This window comes from Silurus meridionalis, chromosome 25 (assembly GCF_014805685.1).
Source record: "Silurus meridionalis isolate SWU-2019-XX chromosome 25, ASM1480568v1, whole genome shotgun sequence".
In the NCBI taxonomy this organism is placed as follows: domain Eukaryota; kingdom Metazoa; phylum Chordata; class Actinopteri; order Siluriformes; family Siluridae; genus Silurus; species Silurus meridionalis.
Genome location: NC_060908.1, coordinates 10,989,597 through 11,011,009, shown reverse-complemented (window position 1 = coordinate 11,011,009; position 21,413 = coordinate 10,989,597). Strand labels below are relative to the sequence as shown.

At 37.3% G+C, this 21,413-nt stretch overlaps 1 protein-coding gene across 8 annotated transcripts in view; it reads right to left on the bottom strand.

Annotated features, from left to right (window-relative positions):
- arhgef28a (Rho guanine nucleotide exchange factor (GEF) 28a) overlaps nucleotides 1-21,413 on the bottom strand; it is a 94,872-nt gene that overhangs the window by 40,321 nt on the left and 33,138 nt on the right. For 5 of the 8 annotated variants that reach the window (XM_046838892.1, XM_046838890.1, XM_046838894.1 and 2 more), the window contains exons 5-12: nucleotides 19,145-19,328; nucleotides 17,353-17,542; nucleotides 15,622-15,688; nucleotides 12,724-12,770; nucleotides 12,427-12,493; nucleotides 2,635-2,732; nucleotides 2,076-2,329; nucleotides 1,123-1,315 (exon numbers count right to left, since the gene is read on the bottom strand). In XM_046838892.1, the coding sequence (XP_046694848.1) occupies nucleotides 1,123-1,315; nucleotides 2,076-2,329; nucleotides 2,635-2,732; nucleotides 12,427-12,493; nucleotides 12,724-12,770; nucleotides 15,622-15,688; nucleotides 17,353-17,542; nucleotides 19,145-19,328 (1,100 nt within the window). Of the gene's footprint in view, nucleotides 1-1,122; nucleotides 1,316-2,075; nucleotides 2,330-2,634; nucleotides 2,733-5,543; nucleotides 7,061-12,426; nucleotides 12,494-12,723; nucleotides 12,771-15,621; nucleotides 15,689-17,352; nucleotides 17,543-19,144; nucleotides 19,329-21,413 lie in introns of those variants that run through there. The other 3 variants (XM_046838891.1, XM_046838896.1, XM_046838897.1) reach the window with 3 other exon arrangements.

The window sequence follows — 21,413 nt, the reverse complement described above, 5'->3', positions numbered from 1 at the left end:
AGTTATCTTTTACTAATATTTAAATTAGTTTGATGATCTGAAACAGTAAAAGTGTGACAAACAGAAATATTGTATATTATTATATAAAAATAAGAAATCAGGAAGGAGGCAAACACTTTTACACCACTGTATCTATTTTGATTTAACAAACTATCATTAAAAGTCTGTATAAGTTGTTTAAAAACCTTTCTAGCTGAGTGCAAGTATACACTTGTTAAAAAGCCTTATATTCTTAAATACAGGGTTTTTGCATGATTCACATAGTCAAATTTAAGACTTTTTAAGACCATTAAGAATGACATTTAAGACCTGTATCAAGAGACATGAAAAACACGCAAATACAAACATGTTGTTAGCAACTGGACTTAACCGAACCCTAAATAAATTTTTTTTTTTCAAGCCAAGTATCGCCAAACTTGCGCTTCCCGATAGCTAAAAAGTAAAATCCGTTTTACATCTGTGATAAAATTTAAGAGAGATTTGCTCCAGTAACAAAAAGCTGATTGGCTGGTGCATGTTGGTCTCAGTCATAATACAGCGAATTATATTTGGACTAGCAAAACTAACAAAAACTTTCTAAAGTACTGCAGGAGCATTTTAATTAGCATTAGAGAATGCATTACATGGACATCGGAAAAAATTAAGACCTGTTTAAAAGTATTTTTATCCTAAAACAGCGAATTTAAGATTTAAGATTTTCATTTCGATTTTTACATTTTAGACTTTTTACTTGTATTTTTTGAGACTCAGAAACCCTGTAAATAATATATAGCTGATATTTAATACATATTCCACTAAAACAGCTTAAACCTTCTGACCTAATATGATTACTATGTTTTTACTGTATAATTCAGGGGTCTCCGATCTTTTCCAGAAAGGGCCAGTGTGGGTGCAGGTTTTTATTCTAACCAAGCAAGTCCACACCACATTCTACCTGTTCAAATCTAATGATCTTCATTTTCAATGACTATCAGGTGTGACCATTGATTGGTTGGAATGAAAACCTGCACCCACACTGGCCCTTTCTGGAAAAGATTGGAGACCCCTGGTATAATTGTTTAGTGCTGTGTCTTGGTACTTACAAGAGGCATAATGATGAATCAGGAGAGTGTGAATTCGTACCTTTTGGGAGGAATGGTTACAGTCCGAGGAAGCAGAGTGAGTGCGAATGCAGCTGAGGTCTGAGGATGGATTAAAGCTGTCCTGTTTATCTCCACTGTCCTTGTTTTCAGATGATATCTGTGGGAGGGGCTTCCTCATCAGGAAATCATCCTCCTCCTCTTCACTGTCCATTTCCAAGGCCACGAGATTTGGGCTTCGTGAAAAAAGAAATATCAAATGCACAGATGTACCATCAAATCATATTTTGTATAATTAGCATGAAGATGTATTATCTTTTAGATTGTATAGACAATGTTCTCTTTCCATGTCCATGTGTACTTCTCCTTATAAGGTAAGTAAACACCAATCAAAACCTTGGAACTGTAAACGTTTTATCACTTTTTTCCAGAAGTAAGGATCCAATCGATATACTGAAGCTTGTTTATAGTTACGTTTATGGCATTTAGCAGAAACCACTTTGCAACAACTAAGCAGTTGAGGATTCAGGGCCTTGTTCAAGGGCAGCTTGGTTGTGCTGTGATTACCAACATCTACCACCAGAAGTTTAACAACTGCTAGCATTTCCTATACCAATAATAAATAAATAAAATTCATTCATTCAAAAAAAAGATGCTTACAGCGGTATATGACAATGTGATTCAAGCGTTCCACCATAGTGAATGATGCGTATGATGTATTTTTGATTAAAATAAAACAGTTTTGGCAAATTGATGTGGCATAAAAGTTAGTTTGTGCTGTTATTGGAAAATAAACAACTTTGGGATTTGGAGCAGTAACTCTGCTATTGTTCACATCATATCACCCTGTCGTCGAATGCTTGATTTAAGAACTTTAAAACTCTGGGGTCTCGAATTGTAGCCTGTAGTTATGTGTATTATGTGTCTAATGATTTCCAACAGCTTATTAAAGACCTTTCGTTCTCTCTTTCCTAATGATCTGCTGCACACACTCACCTAATTTCATAAGATTCTGTAGGCGAGCCTGCATTGTGATTGTCGTGTTCATTGTGGCAGCTGCTGCGAAGGAAGCGGTCCAAAACCAGTCCTGGTGAAGAGATGGGGGAGAAATGAGCGAGGGATGGAGAGAAAGGATGAGAGAATGTACGCTGCTCTTTCGTTCCTTCGACTTTGACAGCAGGTGGTGTGACGGTGGCTGAGGGGCCATTTGTCATTAAGTCGTTGTTTAACTTTCTGTTCTGCTCATCGTTCTGCCATAAAAAAAGAAAAGGAGGGAAATTTAGGCTTGGACACATTGGTACATACAAGTACCAAAATGCAGTGCTTTAACCTTCCATTACTTTTGTTAGGATCAAGAAATCTACAGACGTTTAATCCATGACCAAATTCTGAATTTAAGTGGAAAAAAATGACATCACTCTAAAAATAAAGATTAAACCTGTGTGCTGTTTATTTCATAATATCCAGCAAATCTAGATTCTTTCGTTTACATTTAAACACTGTCTCTTTCTTATACACGCTCACACACACTCCCACACGCACACATAGGCCACACCTTTCCAGTGCGGTTCAGCATGGCTGTGAGTCTGGCAGCAGTGATGTCTGTAGGCTGAAGCTGGAAAGAGCTGGAACCTGAAGGAGAGGACAACTTCTCTGTGAAAGTACCAAAAAAAAAAAAAAAAGAAAATTCATTATATATATCACCCAAATGAGGATGGGTTTCCCTTTTGAGTCTGGTTCCTCTCAAGGTTGCTTCCTCATTACATCTAAGGGAGTTTTTCCTTGCCACAGTTGCCATGGCTGCTCATCGTGGATAAAAACACATCGTTCACTGTTAACTGTTAAATTCTGTAAAGCTGCTTTGAGACAATGTCTGTTGTGAAAAGCGCTATAGAAATAAACTTCACTTGACTTGAATTAAAGCTGCTATATTTGTTACTGTGATGTATATTGAAATTCATCCTTTTTTTGGGTGCATGATAACATATCTTATACAAACAAATAGGTAACAAATTAAAAGGGGAGGGACTCTGTGACACTGTGAAAGCATTTTACCACCCACATACGACCCCCCACACAGGGCTCACTGAATAGCCTGATTATTTAGATATTGATATAAACTCATTTGCTCTCTAGATCCTAACTCATACACCTACAGGAGACTTCTGAAGCGATGTGTTGGCGCGTTCGTAGTGACTTTCATAAGTGACGCCAAAGAACACTGAGGCTGTTCTTTGGGCCAAACTCCTTAATAAAACCCTTGATGTTGGTTTTTCCGATGTTTAATTTGTCATCCGTCTGTATGGCTGAATAAATCAGGTCAAAAATAAAAATAGCAGAACCACATTAGTGCCTTTTTGTATAAATCCAGAACAAAATTATTATTTTAATACTGAACCCTACACAAGTGTATTTCAAGAAAAAATTTCCCTTGCAATTTACTACATTAAACTTTTTAATGACTTAAAAGTCTTTTTAATGATCCAGCACTCATGTGAAAAAGATAAAATAGCATTAAACTTTTTGAAATAAACCGAGTTAAGGTGTGTTGAGAAGCATAAGGACACACATGAAGGAAGAGATTTATGGGCACAAGCAGGAAAGGACAGTCAACACTGAAGAGTCTGAGAAGGCAAGATAAATAATAAACATGTGTATCTTAGTCTCAAAGAGCCAAATAATACAAGTCTCTCAGTGTCTCCTCATGTCACGGAGAGAGAGAGAGTGTTTGATGTCTGGCTTGCTGTCTGGCTGGCCAATGTAAAGGAAATCCTGTTCATCCAAGGGGAATTTCCCTAAACATGCCATCAAGACTCAATAGTTGTAGCTGGTGTCAGTGGTATGTGTGTGTGTGTGTTTGTGTGTGTGTATATATGCATATAACCATATATGTGGTGTGTATGCAAATAAGCTTTTATGTGGTCTGTTCATATGCCTACATCTGAGTGTAGCGAAAAGCCCTGTAATTAATGTGTGTATTTTTCTAAAAACCCTGTTAGTGGTGTGTGTGTGTGTGTGTGTGTGTGTGTGTGTGTGTGTGTGTGTGTGTGTGCATTGAGCCCTGTTTATGGTGTCTATATGCATATTACCCTATTATGTATATGTATATATGTATGTATGTATATATGTATATATGTATGTATATATATATATATATATACACACACACACACACACACACACACACATATATATATATATATACATACATACATACATATATATATACATACATATATACATACAATAATCTCACATTTTCTGCCTTCATAAAACTACAAACAATGAATTAAGCAGACAGAAAAGATTTACAACCGCTGCTCAGGAAAGGTATGTGTTCACTCTAAGGCGTCCAACAACAACGGAACGGTCTGATCTTGACGTCAGTAAAATAGATCCTCTTCTTCACAAACACACTCAAAAAACAAACAGTGTGTACTGAGCTTCCAGGGCAACTGAACATTCGTAAATAAAATCAAAGACTTTTTGTAACAAAGAGACACACACACAGGTCAAGGTGTAAGGAGCTCTTCTAATCTTGGACAACATGGCCAAATTAGAGATGTTACTGCATGTTATATGAAGACATTACCCAAAAACAGAACGTGCCATCATAGTGGTGAACTATTATTATTTATTTGGAAACACTGGCCAGAAAGGCTTATATGGATGAGCATCAGGGTTGAGGTTGCCTAATGTAATACCAAAGTACCAAAACATGATAATGGCACTAATAAAACATCCATTCATTAATCCTTTGTAACAACCTGGTCAGGGTTATGCCAACAACTTAAACACTGAATCTGGACTTGTTGGCATTTGCTGGGGCACAGTAATAACCCCTTACACATTTAGTCCATGTCTACTTCAGATTTAAATCTGAATACAGTTAAAAGATAAATGAAGCACTTCAATACACTTTAATAGAACCTGGTACTTATCATTCCAAAAAATTACATTAGGCACTAAAGCATAATAAAGTCTGACAGTACAAGGAGAGTGGTTGCTCGGTGGTTAAGGCTCTGGTTTACTGATCGGAAGGGTAAGGGTTCAAGCCCTGGGATCGCCAAGCTGCCACTATTGGGCCTTTGAGCAGGGCCCTTAACCCTCTGTACTCCAGGAGCACTGTATCATCTCAACAAGTTGGGATATGTGAAGAAAGAATTTCACTGTGCTGTAATTCATGTGAGAAATAAAAGCTCTTCTTCTATTGCTGCCTCATGGCCTCAAGTTATACTGTAATTTCTTGACCAATATTTGAATACAACCCACAGTTGCCAACCTGGAAAGTGGGAGGCGCAATACTGTGTTTTGATTAGACAGAAAAACTGGCTTTATTATTAATTCTCTTGTTCAGGTGAATAATTACTGTTTTGCCCCTGGAACATGTAAATATACTTCCATCCATTTTTTTTTTTATCTTTCCACCTTTCTCTCAACCCCACCCCACCGATCTCTCCTTACCTGGTTTTGTCTTCCGCTTTAGTATCCTCACTTTAGGAAAGGAAGGCCAGGAGTAGTTAAAAGGAGAATCTGAATCAGAGTCCATTTCTGCTTAATTGTGTGTTTGACAAGAACAAAAAAAAAATGATAATAAAATTTTTGTGAAACAAATCCAGCGCAAGGAGAGAAAATCCTCAAGAATGATTCCCGAGACTGGAGGTGAAATCCAGTGTAGGCAGTGATGACTAGATGTCAGTGTGTGGTGCAAGAAGGTGGGCTCTTTCGACACTCTATACTCCCACGTTTTCGGTGCAGGGAAAAGTCAGACTTCCAATCGCCTTGGCCTGGCAAGAGGATTTTTTTTTTAACATAAGGTGTCCTGAAGAATCCACAAAGTCAGCCAAGGTTTAGGAATCATTAACCGGCCATGCAAATGAAGCCCCAGGAGGGTCTGTGAACACGCAGGAGGGCAAGAAGAATTAAATTCCAACACGAATACATCGCTACACTGTTCGGTTAAATATATACTCTAAACTCCCAGCGGTTTTCATGGGAATAAACAAGAACACGCAAGTAACAGAAGCAACTAATATTAGCTTTCAAATAAAAACTAACAGACGGTAAAAACTGCAACTGGCATCAACCCCATTTCCGAACTGCATTCCGACAAAGCTGAGCTCAAATATATCTACTATCCTCTGCGCAAATTGATTTGCAAAGTACAAAGTCTCCAGAAGTGTCTGAGAAATATAGCTGAACACGCTTTAACCCAAATCATTCAGCAAACACACAACATCTGATAAATGTCAGCAATCTGTGATGAGCGGAAACTCAATTTTCAATATTTATGTGCAAGCACGCTGCAGACTCGGCCCTCGGCCTCCTGATGGTCCAAAATCAACACACTGATAGCTCAGGCAGACCTGGAGTCCAACATGCTGAAAGTAGATTACAGCCATGTGTGTGTATGTGGGTATGTGTGAGTGAGTTTGGATAGTATTCTCTGCATGTGGTGGACTTCCTGTCTCTACTGAAAAGCCGCATGCTTTGCCATGCATATGCATGAGTGCTCTGCATAAGTCGACCTATAAGTGTGTGTGGGCTGTGTGCATCCCTCAGCGGTTAAACGTCTGTGTCTTGATTGTAATCCAGATCAACAGATAAGGTCAGTGTCTGGAAAAAAAAAGTGTCTCCAAAAGGAAAAGCAGAGCTCCATGGTAGAAAGTCAGACACGTGTCCGGTGGCTGGAAGTGTGTCTCGAGGTCGTGCGCAAAGAAAAAAATCTGCTAAATTCTCTCCAGACGTCTGAGTCACGTTTACACCTCTGCTTTCTGCCTCTGTTTGTCTTCTTCTGGTTCAGGTTTTCTTTCCTCTATTAAGAGATAAATGTGCAGTGTGAGAGGATGGAATTATGTGCTGGAATTCCTGCACAAATTTGATAGAGCAAAAGTTCTTCAGAAGCCGGCTTTAGGTTCTTTAAGATATTCAAGTTCGGCTTAGAAAAGTAGGGACTCCAATAAAGTCTTGGCTGAGCACTGAAGTCATGACTGCTTTTTTCTCTCTCTCTCTCTCTCTCTCTCTCTCTCTCTCTCTCTCCTCCCTTAGCACACTCTCTCTCCCTCTCTCCCTCTCTCTCTCTCTCTCTCTCTCTCTCTCCCTTCGCTTTCTCTCTCAGACTATCCCCTTTTTTCCCTCTGTGTTCTTGGATTACATTCTACTGTGACTCCAAATGCTGCCTTAATAAAAAAAAAAAAAACAGCAGAGATACCTCTTGCTGAAACCAAGACAGCAACACTAAAAGTGTGTAAGTGTGTGTGTGTGTGTGTGTGTGTGTGTGTGTGTGTGTGTGTGTGTGCTCGTAAATTTACAACCTCTTCTCTTAGTAAGTAAGATGCACTAGGAAGCGCTTTCCCCTCCTTCATTCCTACAGCCGTGACCCTGACAACTTATAGGAAGTATTTCACATTGCCACGGTGACAAACTCCTCCCACTCAGCATCCTCCTCCTCCTCCTCCTCTGTCCGGTTCCTGGTGTTTATGAGTGTGGCTAAGATTGTGTTTCCACATCTGTACAGCAATGGCGGGCTGAGCATTTGGTACCTGGGACTTCAGTGGGGACTTACCCGGCTTAGTCCACCTCTTAATACCACCATTATTTCGTCACGATTATAGAAAGCATCAATACAATACAAAAATGCAATATAACAACGCGTGGCATTACAGAGAAAGAGAGGTATTTCAAATATGGAGGGTGAATACCATTTTACCAAAGCAAGCTCCAAACCTCTACACTACAACCCCAACTGTGCACCTACATCATCTGGAGCAGTTCAGAATTAATATTTGTCTAATTATGTGACAAAAACATACAAACTTTTAATAAAATACAACCTACCAGAGGTTGTACAAGAAAAAAATACAAAATACAAAATACAAACCTCACCAGAGATGCAGACTCATAGTTTTCACCACACCTCAGAGGCTGTAAGCCAGTGGTACTGCTCATAGGCATTAGTCTGGAAGTGGCAAACAAACCCTTTCCCAGGCTGAGACAAGCTAGCTAGCTTCGGGGTTGGCCGATCTCAACTCACAATGTCTAGCTTTTCTTGTAAATAGATTTTTAAGTATGTCCAAGACCAAATCAATTTATCTTCCTCCGTCAGCCATTGTGGGCATGAAAAAGTCTAAAGTCTAAGTCTAGAGGCTGAAATCTGATTGGACAAAAATAATCTAATATCCAGATACACGTACTGGAAGCAGTGCAGCCAAGAGAAACCCTAGAAAATAAAAAGAATAGACTGTTGGGAAAGTTAATACAATTTCATTAAACAAATATTAGAATTTAGGTTGCAAATGTAGGTCAGTGTTTCTGATAGTGTTTAGACCAGCAGAGAAGGCTTTGCTGGCCCTGATGTCAAAACTTAAAATGTGAAAAAAAAGAAAATTATTATATAAACCATAAAATATGCCAATGGACAAGGGATCTTTTTATTCCAGATGTGCCCCAGTAGGAAAACAGATGCAATATCTGATATGATCACTATTTAACAATAATATGAAACTTTTTACTAAGACCAAAGAGAACACAGTTCTGACTTTTGGGTTACTATTTGCTCACATATTCATCTGAATAAAAGTAAGTAAGCGAAAGTAAGTGGTAACAGATGGAAACACAGCATTGGCCTTTCCACTGTTCGATTTTTACGTTTCCTGTCTGACCGTTGCTTTGGCATTTAAAAAAGTGACCAGACTACCATGAAATGGTGTGATAGAGCAGTTTATCATGAACTAGCACAAGGAGTTTAAAAGAGAGAAGCCTGAAACATATTCAGTTACAAGTTACAGAACAGATCATCTTAAAGCCGGACTGGAGCTCCGCCCTCCACTCCCTCACCACTGGCATACCAACCTACTGAATGTATTAACATTCCTGTCTTTTGTGCAATTAGTGACATGTTGGTGCTTATACGTGTTATGAGAAACAATACCTTATGACACATTAATGTGTATTGAACATTAATCATTTTTAAAAGGACCTCAATCCACTGCTCTTCAAAACATGTCTAATCTAAACAACTGAAGGGCCAGAAAAAGTAACCCTAACCCTAACCCTTACAAATACCAAAAAACGTTTATATAACTTATATAAAACTTTTAATTACAACTATAAAAACGCTATTAAAGCCAAGAATTTTCAATATTGAAGAATATTTTCAGTGGCATACATAGATATTCAACTACACATGTAAAAGTTACACAAAAAATTGTCTGCAGAATATTAACCATAATACTAACCAGAAAGCAACACATGGGAGTAAGGAAGTCTTCTTTCACACCAAAAAAGCAATTAAATCGTAATTGTGAAAGGACAAGTGATACTGATTTGATACTAAAGTAATATATTGGTTAAAATTGGATATTTTTGACTGGCACATATCCTATTCATCATGTTTATGTTTTTGTCTGCTTGAGGGGCTATACACATTTGTATATCTTGTATTAGAGCAGTTCAAATTTGGTGCTTTTCTCATACTGACCACTGGATGTTTATGTAACATGGCACCTCATGGCAAAGAATTTTCGGAGTATTTGAGAATTAGAATTGTTGCTCTCCACAAAGACGGCCAAAGCTATAAACAAATTTGTAACACCCTGAAACTGAGTTACAGTACAGTGGTCAGGGTTACAGAGAGGTTTTCCAAAACGGGTTCCACTCAGAACAGACCTTGCAAGAGTTGATCACAGAAATTGAGTCCTCTTGTTGTGCGTCAGGTGCAACAGCTGCTTTAAAAAACAGACTCATGAGTGCTGCCAGCATTGCTTTAGAGGTTGCAGAAGCGGAAGGTCCGCTTGTCAGCGATCAGACCATATGCCGCACACTACAACAAGTTGGTCTACATGGACGTCGTCCCAGAAGAAAGTGTCTGAAGATGGCTCACAAGAAAGCCCACAAACAGTTTGCTGAAGACAACCTGTCCAATAGCATGAATTACTGGAAGCATGTCCTGTAGTCTGATGAGACTAAAAAAAAACTTGTTTGGCTCAGATGGTGTCCAGTATGTGTGGCGATGCCCTGGTGAGAAGGACCAAGAAATGGTGTGCTGCTAGTACTGAAGAACTGCAGTTAATTGAGGGAAACATGGATTCCAACATGTACTGTGACATTCTGAAGCAGAACTTGATGCCCTTCCTTCAGAAACTGGGCCAAACGGCAATTTGCCAACATAATAACGACCCCAAACACGCCACCAAGATGACAACTGCCTTGCTGAGTAAGCTGAAGGTGAGGTGAAGATACAGGCCTGAACCTTATTGAGCACCTGTGGGGCATCCTCAAGCAGAGAAGCACCAGGTGTCTAACATCCAGCACCTCTGTGATGTCATTATGGAGAGGTGGAAGAGAATCCCAGCAACAACCTGTGCAGCTCTGGTGAATCCCATGCCCAGGAAGATTAGGGCAGTGCTAGATAACAATTTTCGTTGCCAGCTATTTTGACATTAGTGGCTGTATGTTGAGTTATTTTCAGATGACAATAAATCTATACTGCTATAAAAGCTACACATTGACTACTCTAAAATATATATATATAGTTTAATAGTTAATTTCTATTTAATTTCTATAATTTCTAATTTCTATTGTCCCTTGAGAAAATACAGTAACATTTTACTTCAGTTTATAATTTATAATTCATAATTCATTAAAAAAATTGGTTATGTGGCAAATGCAATGCCATGATAAACTGGGGTCACGAGATTCGCGGTAAAGCGGGGATTTCCGTATACCAAAATGGTGGCTAAAATGTGAAGGGTGTACTCACTGTATGTTCGGTGAAAGGAATACAGAACCAACATGGCTACCATTCCATACTCAACACCACACAATTCAACAAGACAATGAGGTGAAGCATATGCACAAGCTCTGTAAGCATTATTTAGAGAGTAAACAGCTCGTTGGGGTCGTATCTATTATGGAATGGCCTGCCCAGTTACCGCATATAAATGTACTGAACTGTGACGGGATGAAGTGGATTGGTCAGAAAGAAATATCCAACTAGCAAAGAACACCTTTTAGCTGGATCTTTGGAGAAATTAACTGTCTGGATGCCAAGAGTGTGTAAAACTACATAATACTTGCTATGGGAGGATTTTTCAATGAAAATAAAGTTTAACATCTGTACATTTAAATATTTGTTTGGTCAAGTTAACAATTACGTAGTTTGTTGCATACGTGTCTAATCACTAATCACAGCTGTTCGCCAATCACTGATATCTCGAAGCTCATGTATGTGGAAGAGGGCAGACAATCCTGTGTTTCAGTGTGCTATAGTGCAGCATATCTCAGTGAAAGCTTTTATCGGCCTTCACTGTCCCTGATTGGTGACTGTTTGGGATGTAACAATTAATCTTGATGATGTATGAATCTGATGTGAATTGTGTAAATGTGCAATATAAGCATTCTATTTATTATGCATTTAATATACTCACACTGAGTTTCAATCTGGACATATCAAACAGATAAATTAAATTAAATAAAAAATAGGCGCAAACTGCTCGTATAAAGTATAAACATTGCTCTATTAAGGGCCTGCATAATTCCTGTCTTAATGAAAACAGAATAACAGAAGAAAACTATTGATGCGACTATTTGCTGTAGAAAGCAAAGACCAAACTTGCATTAAATGATATACTTCTATACAAATGCAATATAATAATATAGTCATCCATGTGTCTTTGACAGTTACTGAGAAACAGAATAAGGAATTCTGGCTTTTTAGCCAACTTCTGGAGTTCATTATATTTCAGTTGACCATTTCTTATTTATTCATTTTGAAAATATGGTGAACTGATTTTTAACTATATATTTTTCAGGCTCTTTTCATAGACATTTTAATGTATTTATTGTTTATACAGACACAAGTGCATATTGTTTTTCTTCATTTAAGTTCTAAGAATTATGAATGCAGGATCATGAATGGATTTGGATCGAATCAGGACTGGAGGGTTGGCTTGAAAATGGGAATTGACAGATATTTGCTGTCTCTTAAAAGAAAACTATTTGAAGAAGCTGAGTTAGACATTGCTGACTCCGCTGTTTAATAAGCAAACTGTAGCATTTGTTTACTATGGATTAGGGTAGTATATTGGGGTATTTCAAAGTCACATAAATTCATAAGCAGTTCAGTAGCTGTTACTGACAGCATTTTTTTGGTGGAACGATTACATTAAGCTATTTATACACTAACTTGCCAGATTTAAGAAACTGTCTACATCAAAAAATATGTGAAATATTAAATTACATTTACCCTTGCAACATGCATAGAAAAGTGCACAGAATCAGAACTTCACTGGGTTCTTCAGGATCAGGTTTGGGAACCATAGGTGCAGATAAAAAGATAATAGAATACCTGTATTAGATGGCGTGTGATTCTCTTCGTCTTCGTCCACAGAAAGAACAAGTTGTTCTTCAAAAACCTGACAATAAGATGAAAAGCAGTCTAAACAATCTACTCCTCTAATTTTATTTTTAATTGTATTTATTCTGTGCATCTTTATAGTCTAAAGTGGTTTGTGCCCATTTTAATGTCAGGATGTCAGTACTTTCATGGTACAAAAAATTGCACAATTTGAACTCTAATTACTATAATGAATTCAGTCAGATGCACACAACCACCCAGACACACACTTGCACTGTCCATACTTACACTGTCCAGAAGAACACAATCCCCTATGTTTGTCCGGCTGGTGAGACCTACAGATGGGAAAAAAAACAGAATATAAAAACAATTTCAATTAGCACTAGGGGGAAAAAGATCTAACCCAAACACAGATGCAACATCCTATTCTATATCTGTCAAAAAAACAAAAAATAAAAAAATAATAAAAGAGATAAAGGTGGCTAGGATACCCTTTTAAACGGTGATCAATCTAAACAAGTAGTGAGCATTTAGGTTAAAACGGATACTGATCACGTCAGGCAGCAAAGTCACACAAACACCTTGTGGATCGAAGCCAGAGCAGTAAAGCAGCGATCACTATGGTTACCAATGACAGGATGTGTGTGTGTGTGTGTGTTTGTGTGTATCCGTTAAATGTGTCTGGTAGCAAACCAAATCTGCTTAAGCTCTGATTTGTATGTGATCTCGTTCCCAATCATTCACCAATTTTTTTGCTAGCCATCAAAACACATTTCTGTCACCATAACTAACACAATTTATTAGAATATAATCTAGTACAGTTATGGTCTACTGTGACATTTGTCATGTTATACAACCAACACTAGCAGAACATTCTCTAGGCACACAAGAGTAAAGAATGACAAGTGCTTTTGGCTGAACACAGGCTTCTTTTAAGGAGTTACATTCCCTACAGTCTGTCTGTTATACAGTAGCTGGGAAATAGCACAGTCCTATTCATGCTTATGAATGACAATCAAAGCAATTACGCTTGGGACTTGACATGAAAACACACACTATTTTCCAACCATATATGGCTCTTCTCCAAACTGATACCACGATGTTTGAGACACACAATTGTACAGGATGCGTTTGGATGTGGTAGCATACAATTTTCCCTTCACTTGAACTAGAAGAACCAAATCTGTTCCAGCATTTTATTGTCTCTGAGAACAAAGTGATCTCCATTAAGATATGGTTTACATGGTTTGAGTGGCCTGCTGTAGAGCTTTGACCTCAACCCTACTGGACACCTGACTTTCCTAACACCCTCATGGAGCACAAATCTACACATGAACACTCCAAATTCTAGAAGAGTGAAGGTTCTTATAACAAAAAATGGGAACCAACTGTGGAAGGGGATGTTCAAAAAGCACATACGAATCTAAGGTTAGGTGTCTACAAACATATGTCTATATAGTGCCAAATAATAACAATTGGTACATTCCAAAAAGATGCAAATAGGAGTTTTAGTTTTGTTGCCTCCCCAAAAGCTGTCTGTTTGAGAATAATGTTTTTGTATTTCAGAACGAGGATTCTACAGGACACACGTATTTATCTGTTATCAGTCACCTGTAAAGATTGACATATGAATAAATATGTAAAATGCTATGTTTTGCACTTATAGCATCCTTAGAATCAGCCATGGTGCTTTAAATCAGGGTACTAGTTTGTTTATATTTTGGGAAATTTAGTAAAATAATTGAATTTGAAAACAGCATTGACAAATAAAAGCAAGTGTGATCTTTTATTCCCACACACATCTCTAGTTAAAAGGAATTAAGAGAACACATCAGGGGGTTGAATTTATATACATACACAGACAATGTCAAATTAAAAAAATCAAAATCTGGATTTTGGAGAATATGTATCAAAAGTATGAATCACACCAGCATCATCTATATAATGCATTAAAAACGGATTCTTTCTGAGCAAGTATGGACAGTCCATTCAAATAAATATATCCTTTGCCCCCTGATATATTAGACATGTCTAGAAACCCAACAAGAGCAGTCTCACAAAAATCTTTGTGAGTGTGAGTAATAATGTTCATCCCACATCCTACCACAATGTCCTCTTGACTGAGCCAAATTTGCCTAATGTACCCTAACAACCCTGCTTAAACTAACTCACAGTGACAAAGAAAGGGGGGAGGGGTGGAATACAAGAGCGTACAAGAGCAGGAGAACGAGGTCAATATGAGTACAGTGAGGAAAAAAGCAAGCGAGAGCGTTAAAACACACTGAGGGAGCAGATTGGGTAAAACAAGGACATAAAGTTTGGTCTGAAACCTTAGATAAAATTGGATGATAGAATAGCGAATGACAAAAAGCAAGCGGATATGTAAAAATGATTAAACGCAACTAAGCTTTTTATGTTTGCGCTGTGTGCTGCCAAGTCTTTCTCGCTATGGGACTTCTCACACACTTCAGTGCCATATCCTGGTCTTTTTCTGCATCCTAATTTTATTATTTTTCATTTTTTGTTTGTTCACATGGTCTGTGTTCTTGCTCGTTCTGTCACTTTTTAACAGTTCACTACTGAGATGCAGTCTGCTGCTACATTATCCATGCCAGACTACTTTCAAACAAAAGTGAATGACTTTCCTAATCACACAGACAGTCAGAGAGAGTCAGAGAGCTACAGAGCACATAATGAAACATCATGTACAAGATCAGCCTTGTTGGTCATGCAATCCAACACGACTGCCAAAAAACAGTGGCCTGCAGACAAGGAAAGCACACCATTACCCTATATTTCTCCTCAGACCTTGGTTACCTCTGCCTCTGCCATGATTACTATATTACCATAACTGAATCTCAGGGATCCAATCATCTAAAAATGGCCCAAATGAACATAATTACAGAGATAAAATATTCTTTATTTTAATATTATTATAAACTATAAATTATATATTTTTATACATTACTCTCCTTGAAGAGTGCTAATTCATCTAGAGTTTAAACCCTGAAAGAAGAAACATTTTCCTGGTGGTAGTTTCCTTATTCTTTCTTTTAGTTTTGCACTGATTACTAAATAACTTGCAATAATTACTGATTAAACATTCTGGATGATTAAATACGCCGGGATTTACGGGGTTAAATGTAATAAAAGTGACTGGCATGTTTTTCTGTCTCATTGACTTACCTGCTTCACTTGTCTCATCTGTCTGGTTCTGTTTGCTTTTCTCTTCCACCTCAGTGAGTGCATCCACCTACAACACAGCATGAACATGTCTGAATCTGAACATAATCGTAGGATGTGAAGGCAATAAGGCCACACTAAGAAAATAAGGGGCATAGTGTCAGTGATTTGATATAATCGAAAGAAAGATATCTAGAGATGAAGAGAAGAGAAGACACTATTTGGACAAAAAGTTCGTGAAAACCTGTCTAAGATTTGAATGTGCTTTCTGAACATCCCATTCCACATTTAGTCCACATTTGCTATTATAATAACATTTACTGAAAGATGTTCCACTAAATTTTGGAGTGTGCTTGGAGAGAAAATTTCATGCTACACCATCTAATGCAGGGGTTACCAACCTTTTTGAAACTGAGAGCTACTTCTTGGATACCAATTAATGTGAAGGGCTACCAGTTTAATAAACACTTCTTAAATAACAAATTTGCTCAATTTAACTTTTATTATATGGTATTATTAATAATTAATGATATTCATCTATATCTACTCATCTATATTTTAATATTGTCATTTTTTAATTCACACCAATGCAAATGTGATTTTGTCAGAGAACCACCGGCCACGCTTCCCTCCAAGGCTCTAACTCTCACTCAGCCTCTCCCTGCTCTAATCACCTACACCTGTTCCCCATTACCTTTTCCCTATATAAGCTCCCGATTCCACCTCACTTACGGTCGATCTACTTGTTGCCATGAGAGATTTACTGGACTTCCTACCACTAGTATTCCCCGTACTTCCATTCTCCAGACTCCGCCTCGGAGGAAGCGCGCAAGATAGTTTTGCCTTTAACGGTTCACATTGGCGATCATCCCTGGACTACCCGCATTACGGATTCTCGTACTTCACCTCAAGCCGCTGCCTTGTAAATGTTCAGACTAAATAAAGACAAGGTGTTTAACCATACTCCAGTTCCTGACTCTTGGTCTATCCGTGACAGATTTAAAAAAAGAATAGCAACCAAAAAAAGGAGCAGCTATGGAGAGCTTTTTTTTAAAAAAAGGCCCGCGGGCAACTCGTGTGGGCCACCACACCATGTTGGTGACCCCTGATCTAAAGCAACTTTCAATCAAGCAGAATGAGGGTTAAGGAACTTGTTCAAGGGCCCAGCAGTGGCAGTGATGGGATCTGAACTTGTGACCTTCCAATACAGAGTACAATACTTTAACCACTCAGCTACCACCTCCCACCAATACCTTATGCTTACAGTTGCTTGACCAAGTAATACATTAAGTTTCTTACATTAAGTAATTTCCCAGGCTACACACCTACATTAATTGACTTGCATATATTTACAAATATATACGCAATTTGCTAAATATTTACATGCCCGAGGAACAAAAAAAAAAATCATGAAGTACTGTAAATAACAATTAATTGGATATTATATTAAATCCAGCTATTGTATAACAAAGAAAGCCAGTTAAGACACAGTGATCTACACATTAAACTCTCAAAAGTCATTGTGTCCAAATGTATATAACTTGTACCAGAGTGCAGAAGAAAAGCCCAGGGTGACTGCTTGTATGTTTCACTGCTGACCTTTACTAACAGACAAATTGAATGAACGACCGCAAGGCCTGCTATTTGTTCCCAAGCAGATATCCTAATGAAGATGTACAACTATGGGATTGTGTCTGTGTTGGTGTGTTGGTCATCAGCCCAGCACACACGCACCTGCACATGGCTTCCAAGATATCCATGTTTTTCCCTATAGAGCTGGATGCTCATCTGTGGATCGAAAATAATTTGGTGTTTGATTGTCAAGACGGAAGAACTGGTTAGCTGGCATGACCTGAGAAGGTGCAATTCATCAGCCCAGATCTGTGACATCCACACTGGGTTCTCCTCTTTGCAAGCTTCAGGGCTGAAAAGAACAGATTATCTGTCAGACACAATAAACTTTTAGTGTTTTCCACATATAGGTTATACTTAGCACAGGTACTGTGAAGCACTCCCAAGTATATTTCATCTCATCCAACCCTTTTATTTATCAATGGGATGAATCTTGTTTCTAATTCAGCTGTAATATGAACACAGGTCAAGATCAGAGTTTGGGCAAAGAGACAAGGGGGAACAATAGAAAGTAATGAAAGACAGAGGAAGGACACACAGAGCTAGTAAACATTCTATTTTCCTATTCACGATTAAGCATTAATGATAAAATGAGTTTGATTGGTAACTGGTGCCTTCCAGTAAAAAATAATCTGTTAAACTGTGATTTATTCAGGCTGGTTTATACTCGCACAATGAAGCACAATGGCACATTGTAATCACAACTCAGAGAGGAGGTTCATCAGTCAACTCTGCTTACAGAAGCCCACTAATAGGCATCATATGATTCTACATATTCAAAATTGAAATGTCAATTTAATTCAAGAATTGAAGCAAGCTTTCAAGCAACCGCTGTCCAACATCTAATGAATCATCTTCCCAGATGAGTGGAGGTTATTATAACCGCAAATGAGGACTAAATGTAAAAATTGTATGATCAAAAAAACACAAATCTTATGGTCAGGTGTTCACAAACTTTTGTCCCTACTGAATCTTTTCAAACTTTTGTCCCTACTGAATCTTTAATTTCTACTTCTGATGTTTAATTCAACTTTCCATGTCTACTACCTGTGTAGATATCAACAGTGCAACTAGGTTGTAGGTTGCCAGGTTGAGGTTACAAATGGCTTAAAAATTTTCTATTGTGTCAATTGTGTGGTGAATGCATTTCATATAAGATCTGGCAACCAGACAACAATAAAATAAAATATCGATGTGATTATTCATATAAAAAAGTTTGGGCCATACACATTACAGGAGTTTCCCAGTAAAAAAAAAATAATAATAAATGGGAGGGGGGTAGGAGAATAATGTGAAATATGGGAGACCAGGAAAAACTGGAGTGTTGACAGGTATGGGTGTCAGGCTGTATGAGTTTTGACACTTTGTATCTTGAACATGCCGAGCCTGACTCTGAATATTCCCTCAATGAAACTCTTTAGAATTTTAGAGATTTTTGATCATCCACTATGGGGGAAAAAGAAAATATGGTCTATATAAAAAAAATATATTATGTTTGTCTGAATCTTAACCCAGAGTGGTAGTCATTGGGAAACTTTGGACATTTTGAGCTTCTACACTATAATTCCAATCAGTTAAAACCCAGAATGTTGGCTTTGTCACCCGACATAATTAAACAGGTAACAGATAAAAGTATCACTACCAAATTAATTTAGGTGGATATTATTTTTATTTTTTTATTTTTTTATTTTTTTCGGAGAAACTGCATAACAACTAGGATTTGAAGAAACTCTGTTTTATTGATTTACTGATTTTTCTAAGGCAAGACTTCAAAGTTTATCTTTGCATGATGATAAGCCAATCTTCTCTAGGTTGACTTCGCTCACTCAACACCTCTCAAAAGTGCTCTCTCCTAAACATAAGATTTAAAAAATAAATTATAAATGTAACATACTGTGCTAATGCACTTATAGTTGCTGCATGACCTCTACTTTGGGCCAGTTCAGTAGCAACGTGTCCTTCTTCATTGGGCTGTGTTGCCATCTCTTGACCACCAGACTGTTGAAGGTAGAAGAGGGTGAGGTGATACAAACCCAAACGCACAGCTATGTGCAGAGGGGTCTCTATGTTGCGGAGAGCTGAAAGAAAAGCAAAATGAGAGTATGTATAAGTAAAAAAAATAATAATTCTTGTATTAGCTGTGTGAGCAAACCTCTTTCTAGGCTATAGGAGGTTAAACCAGTTTATATACAGAAGCCTTTGAAAGTGTTGGAAAGAAAATGTCAATTTTGGTGTTTTTGCTGTACACTGAAGACATTTGGTTTTGCGATCATAAAATGGATATCATACAATGGATCAGAACATTTTTGCATTCATTTCCTGATTTTATGTCTGAGTGTGGAACAACTATGAACCTGGCACTTTCGGTGGCAGACCACCCAATTTTTAGGTAAGCAAAAGTATAGTAACCCCAATGTTATAGTACATAACAATTAATAATTGGTTGTACAGCCTTTGCTTGCCATCAAGTCATCGACCCACGTTTAGGAGGTGAGATGTTTGCTTATTAGTTGGTTAGTTTACTTCACTAGTGTAAAACTTTCTCCTTTTTTTTAAGTGCTTTGTTGTGTCTGCAATGCGTTTTGGGTTGTTGTTTTGCAGCAAGATAAAATTCCTTCCAAATAGATTGGATGCATTTCTATGTAAACTGACAAAAACAATCATTTTCGTCGACTTTTAAATTCATTCTGCTTCACCCTTATTACTTACAATAAAGATTAACAAGCTCATTCCAGGAGCTTTCATGCAAGCCCAAGCCATGGCATTTCCTCCACCATTTTTCACTAATAAACTTAAATCTTTTGGATCATGAGCAGCTTTTCTTTCTCCACACTTTGGCAAAACTTTGGTTTTGCTGGCAGAATAGTCTCAGTTTGCCTTTACATAGATTTTACAAAATCTCTAAAACCGTGCTGGTGGAGTAAACACATGTTTTAAACGATATTCTCTCAATTAGTCTTTTGATTATAATGATGATGATGATGATGATAAAAAAGCATTGTGTAATACATCATTTCAAAATCGTCAAGGGATGGAGATGATTAGCGAGAATAACTTTGTATTAATTTGCAATGAGGATTGTTTTGCAAATGATCAAATGTACTGAAACCAAGCTATACAAATGCCCACGGAGCATCCCCAATCTTTTGAAAAATAATAAAAAATAAATAAATAAATAAATAATAATAATAATAATAATAGTCAAGTTTAATCATCTTCAAGATAATCAATGCTATCTTCAAAAAAAAAAAAAAGCAACAAATAAACAAATAAAAACTTCTACAACTTTTTGCCATACAGTGTAGCCTATGTGGGCTTAAAAAGCATTTTACATTCTTTTTTTATGGGTAAACCTAAGGCCTAAAGAGATCCAACTCTGTGGACTGATTCATGTTTATGACAACAGTTTATCTACTAAAGACAGAAATACATATAGTCTGAATTGCAATTTTTACTCAATATAAATGTATTATTGAATTTCACTTATATGGCGTGACAAAAGAAGAATACTTGAAAACCCAGGTTTTTTGTTTAAACAGGAATCATCTTGTTCTCTTTTTAAGGGAGGACAAATCAATAGCCCCGGAGTCTGAGACAAGGCTATTAGTGTTTTATTTGCAGTTGCTCTGTGTAGGATTAAGTAGGTTTAAGAAAGAGAAAATGAAACACAGTCACCTACAGTTTTTTTTGTGTGTTTTTTTTTTCTTTTTGTTTGGTTTCAGGGCAACAAAATAAAGAACTGGGTGGCACATGATTTTAGATGTTAAACTAGTGAATAAACTTATGTAGTAGAGAAAACACAGGAAACATTTAAAATATTGTTTAACAGAAAAATTTGTTGGAAATTACCAGACTTGGAGATTTATGACTGATAACATTGCAGCAACTATAAATAAAAGAAATAACTACGACAAAAACTGTAATTATGTGTGAAACTATATAGGCCATAATAGTACCAGTGCATTTATTGTGTCACCTCAGTTTATACAATACAACCTACATCTATATGCAAGGTACAGAACCTGTTCTACTGTACATGTAGCATGTGAGGGAGAGTATATATATATATATATATATATATATATATATATATATATATATATATATATATATATATATATAATTTTTTGGGTGAGTGATTGTTAACAATTACTATGAAACAA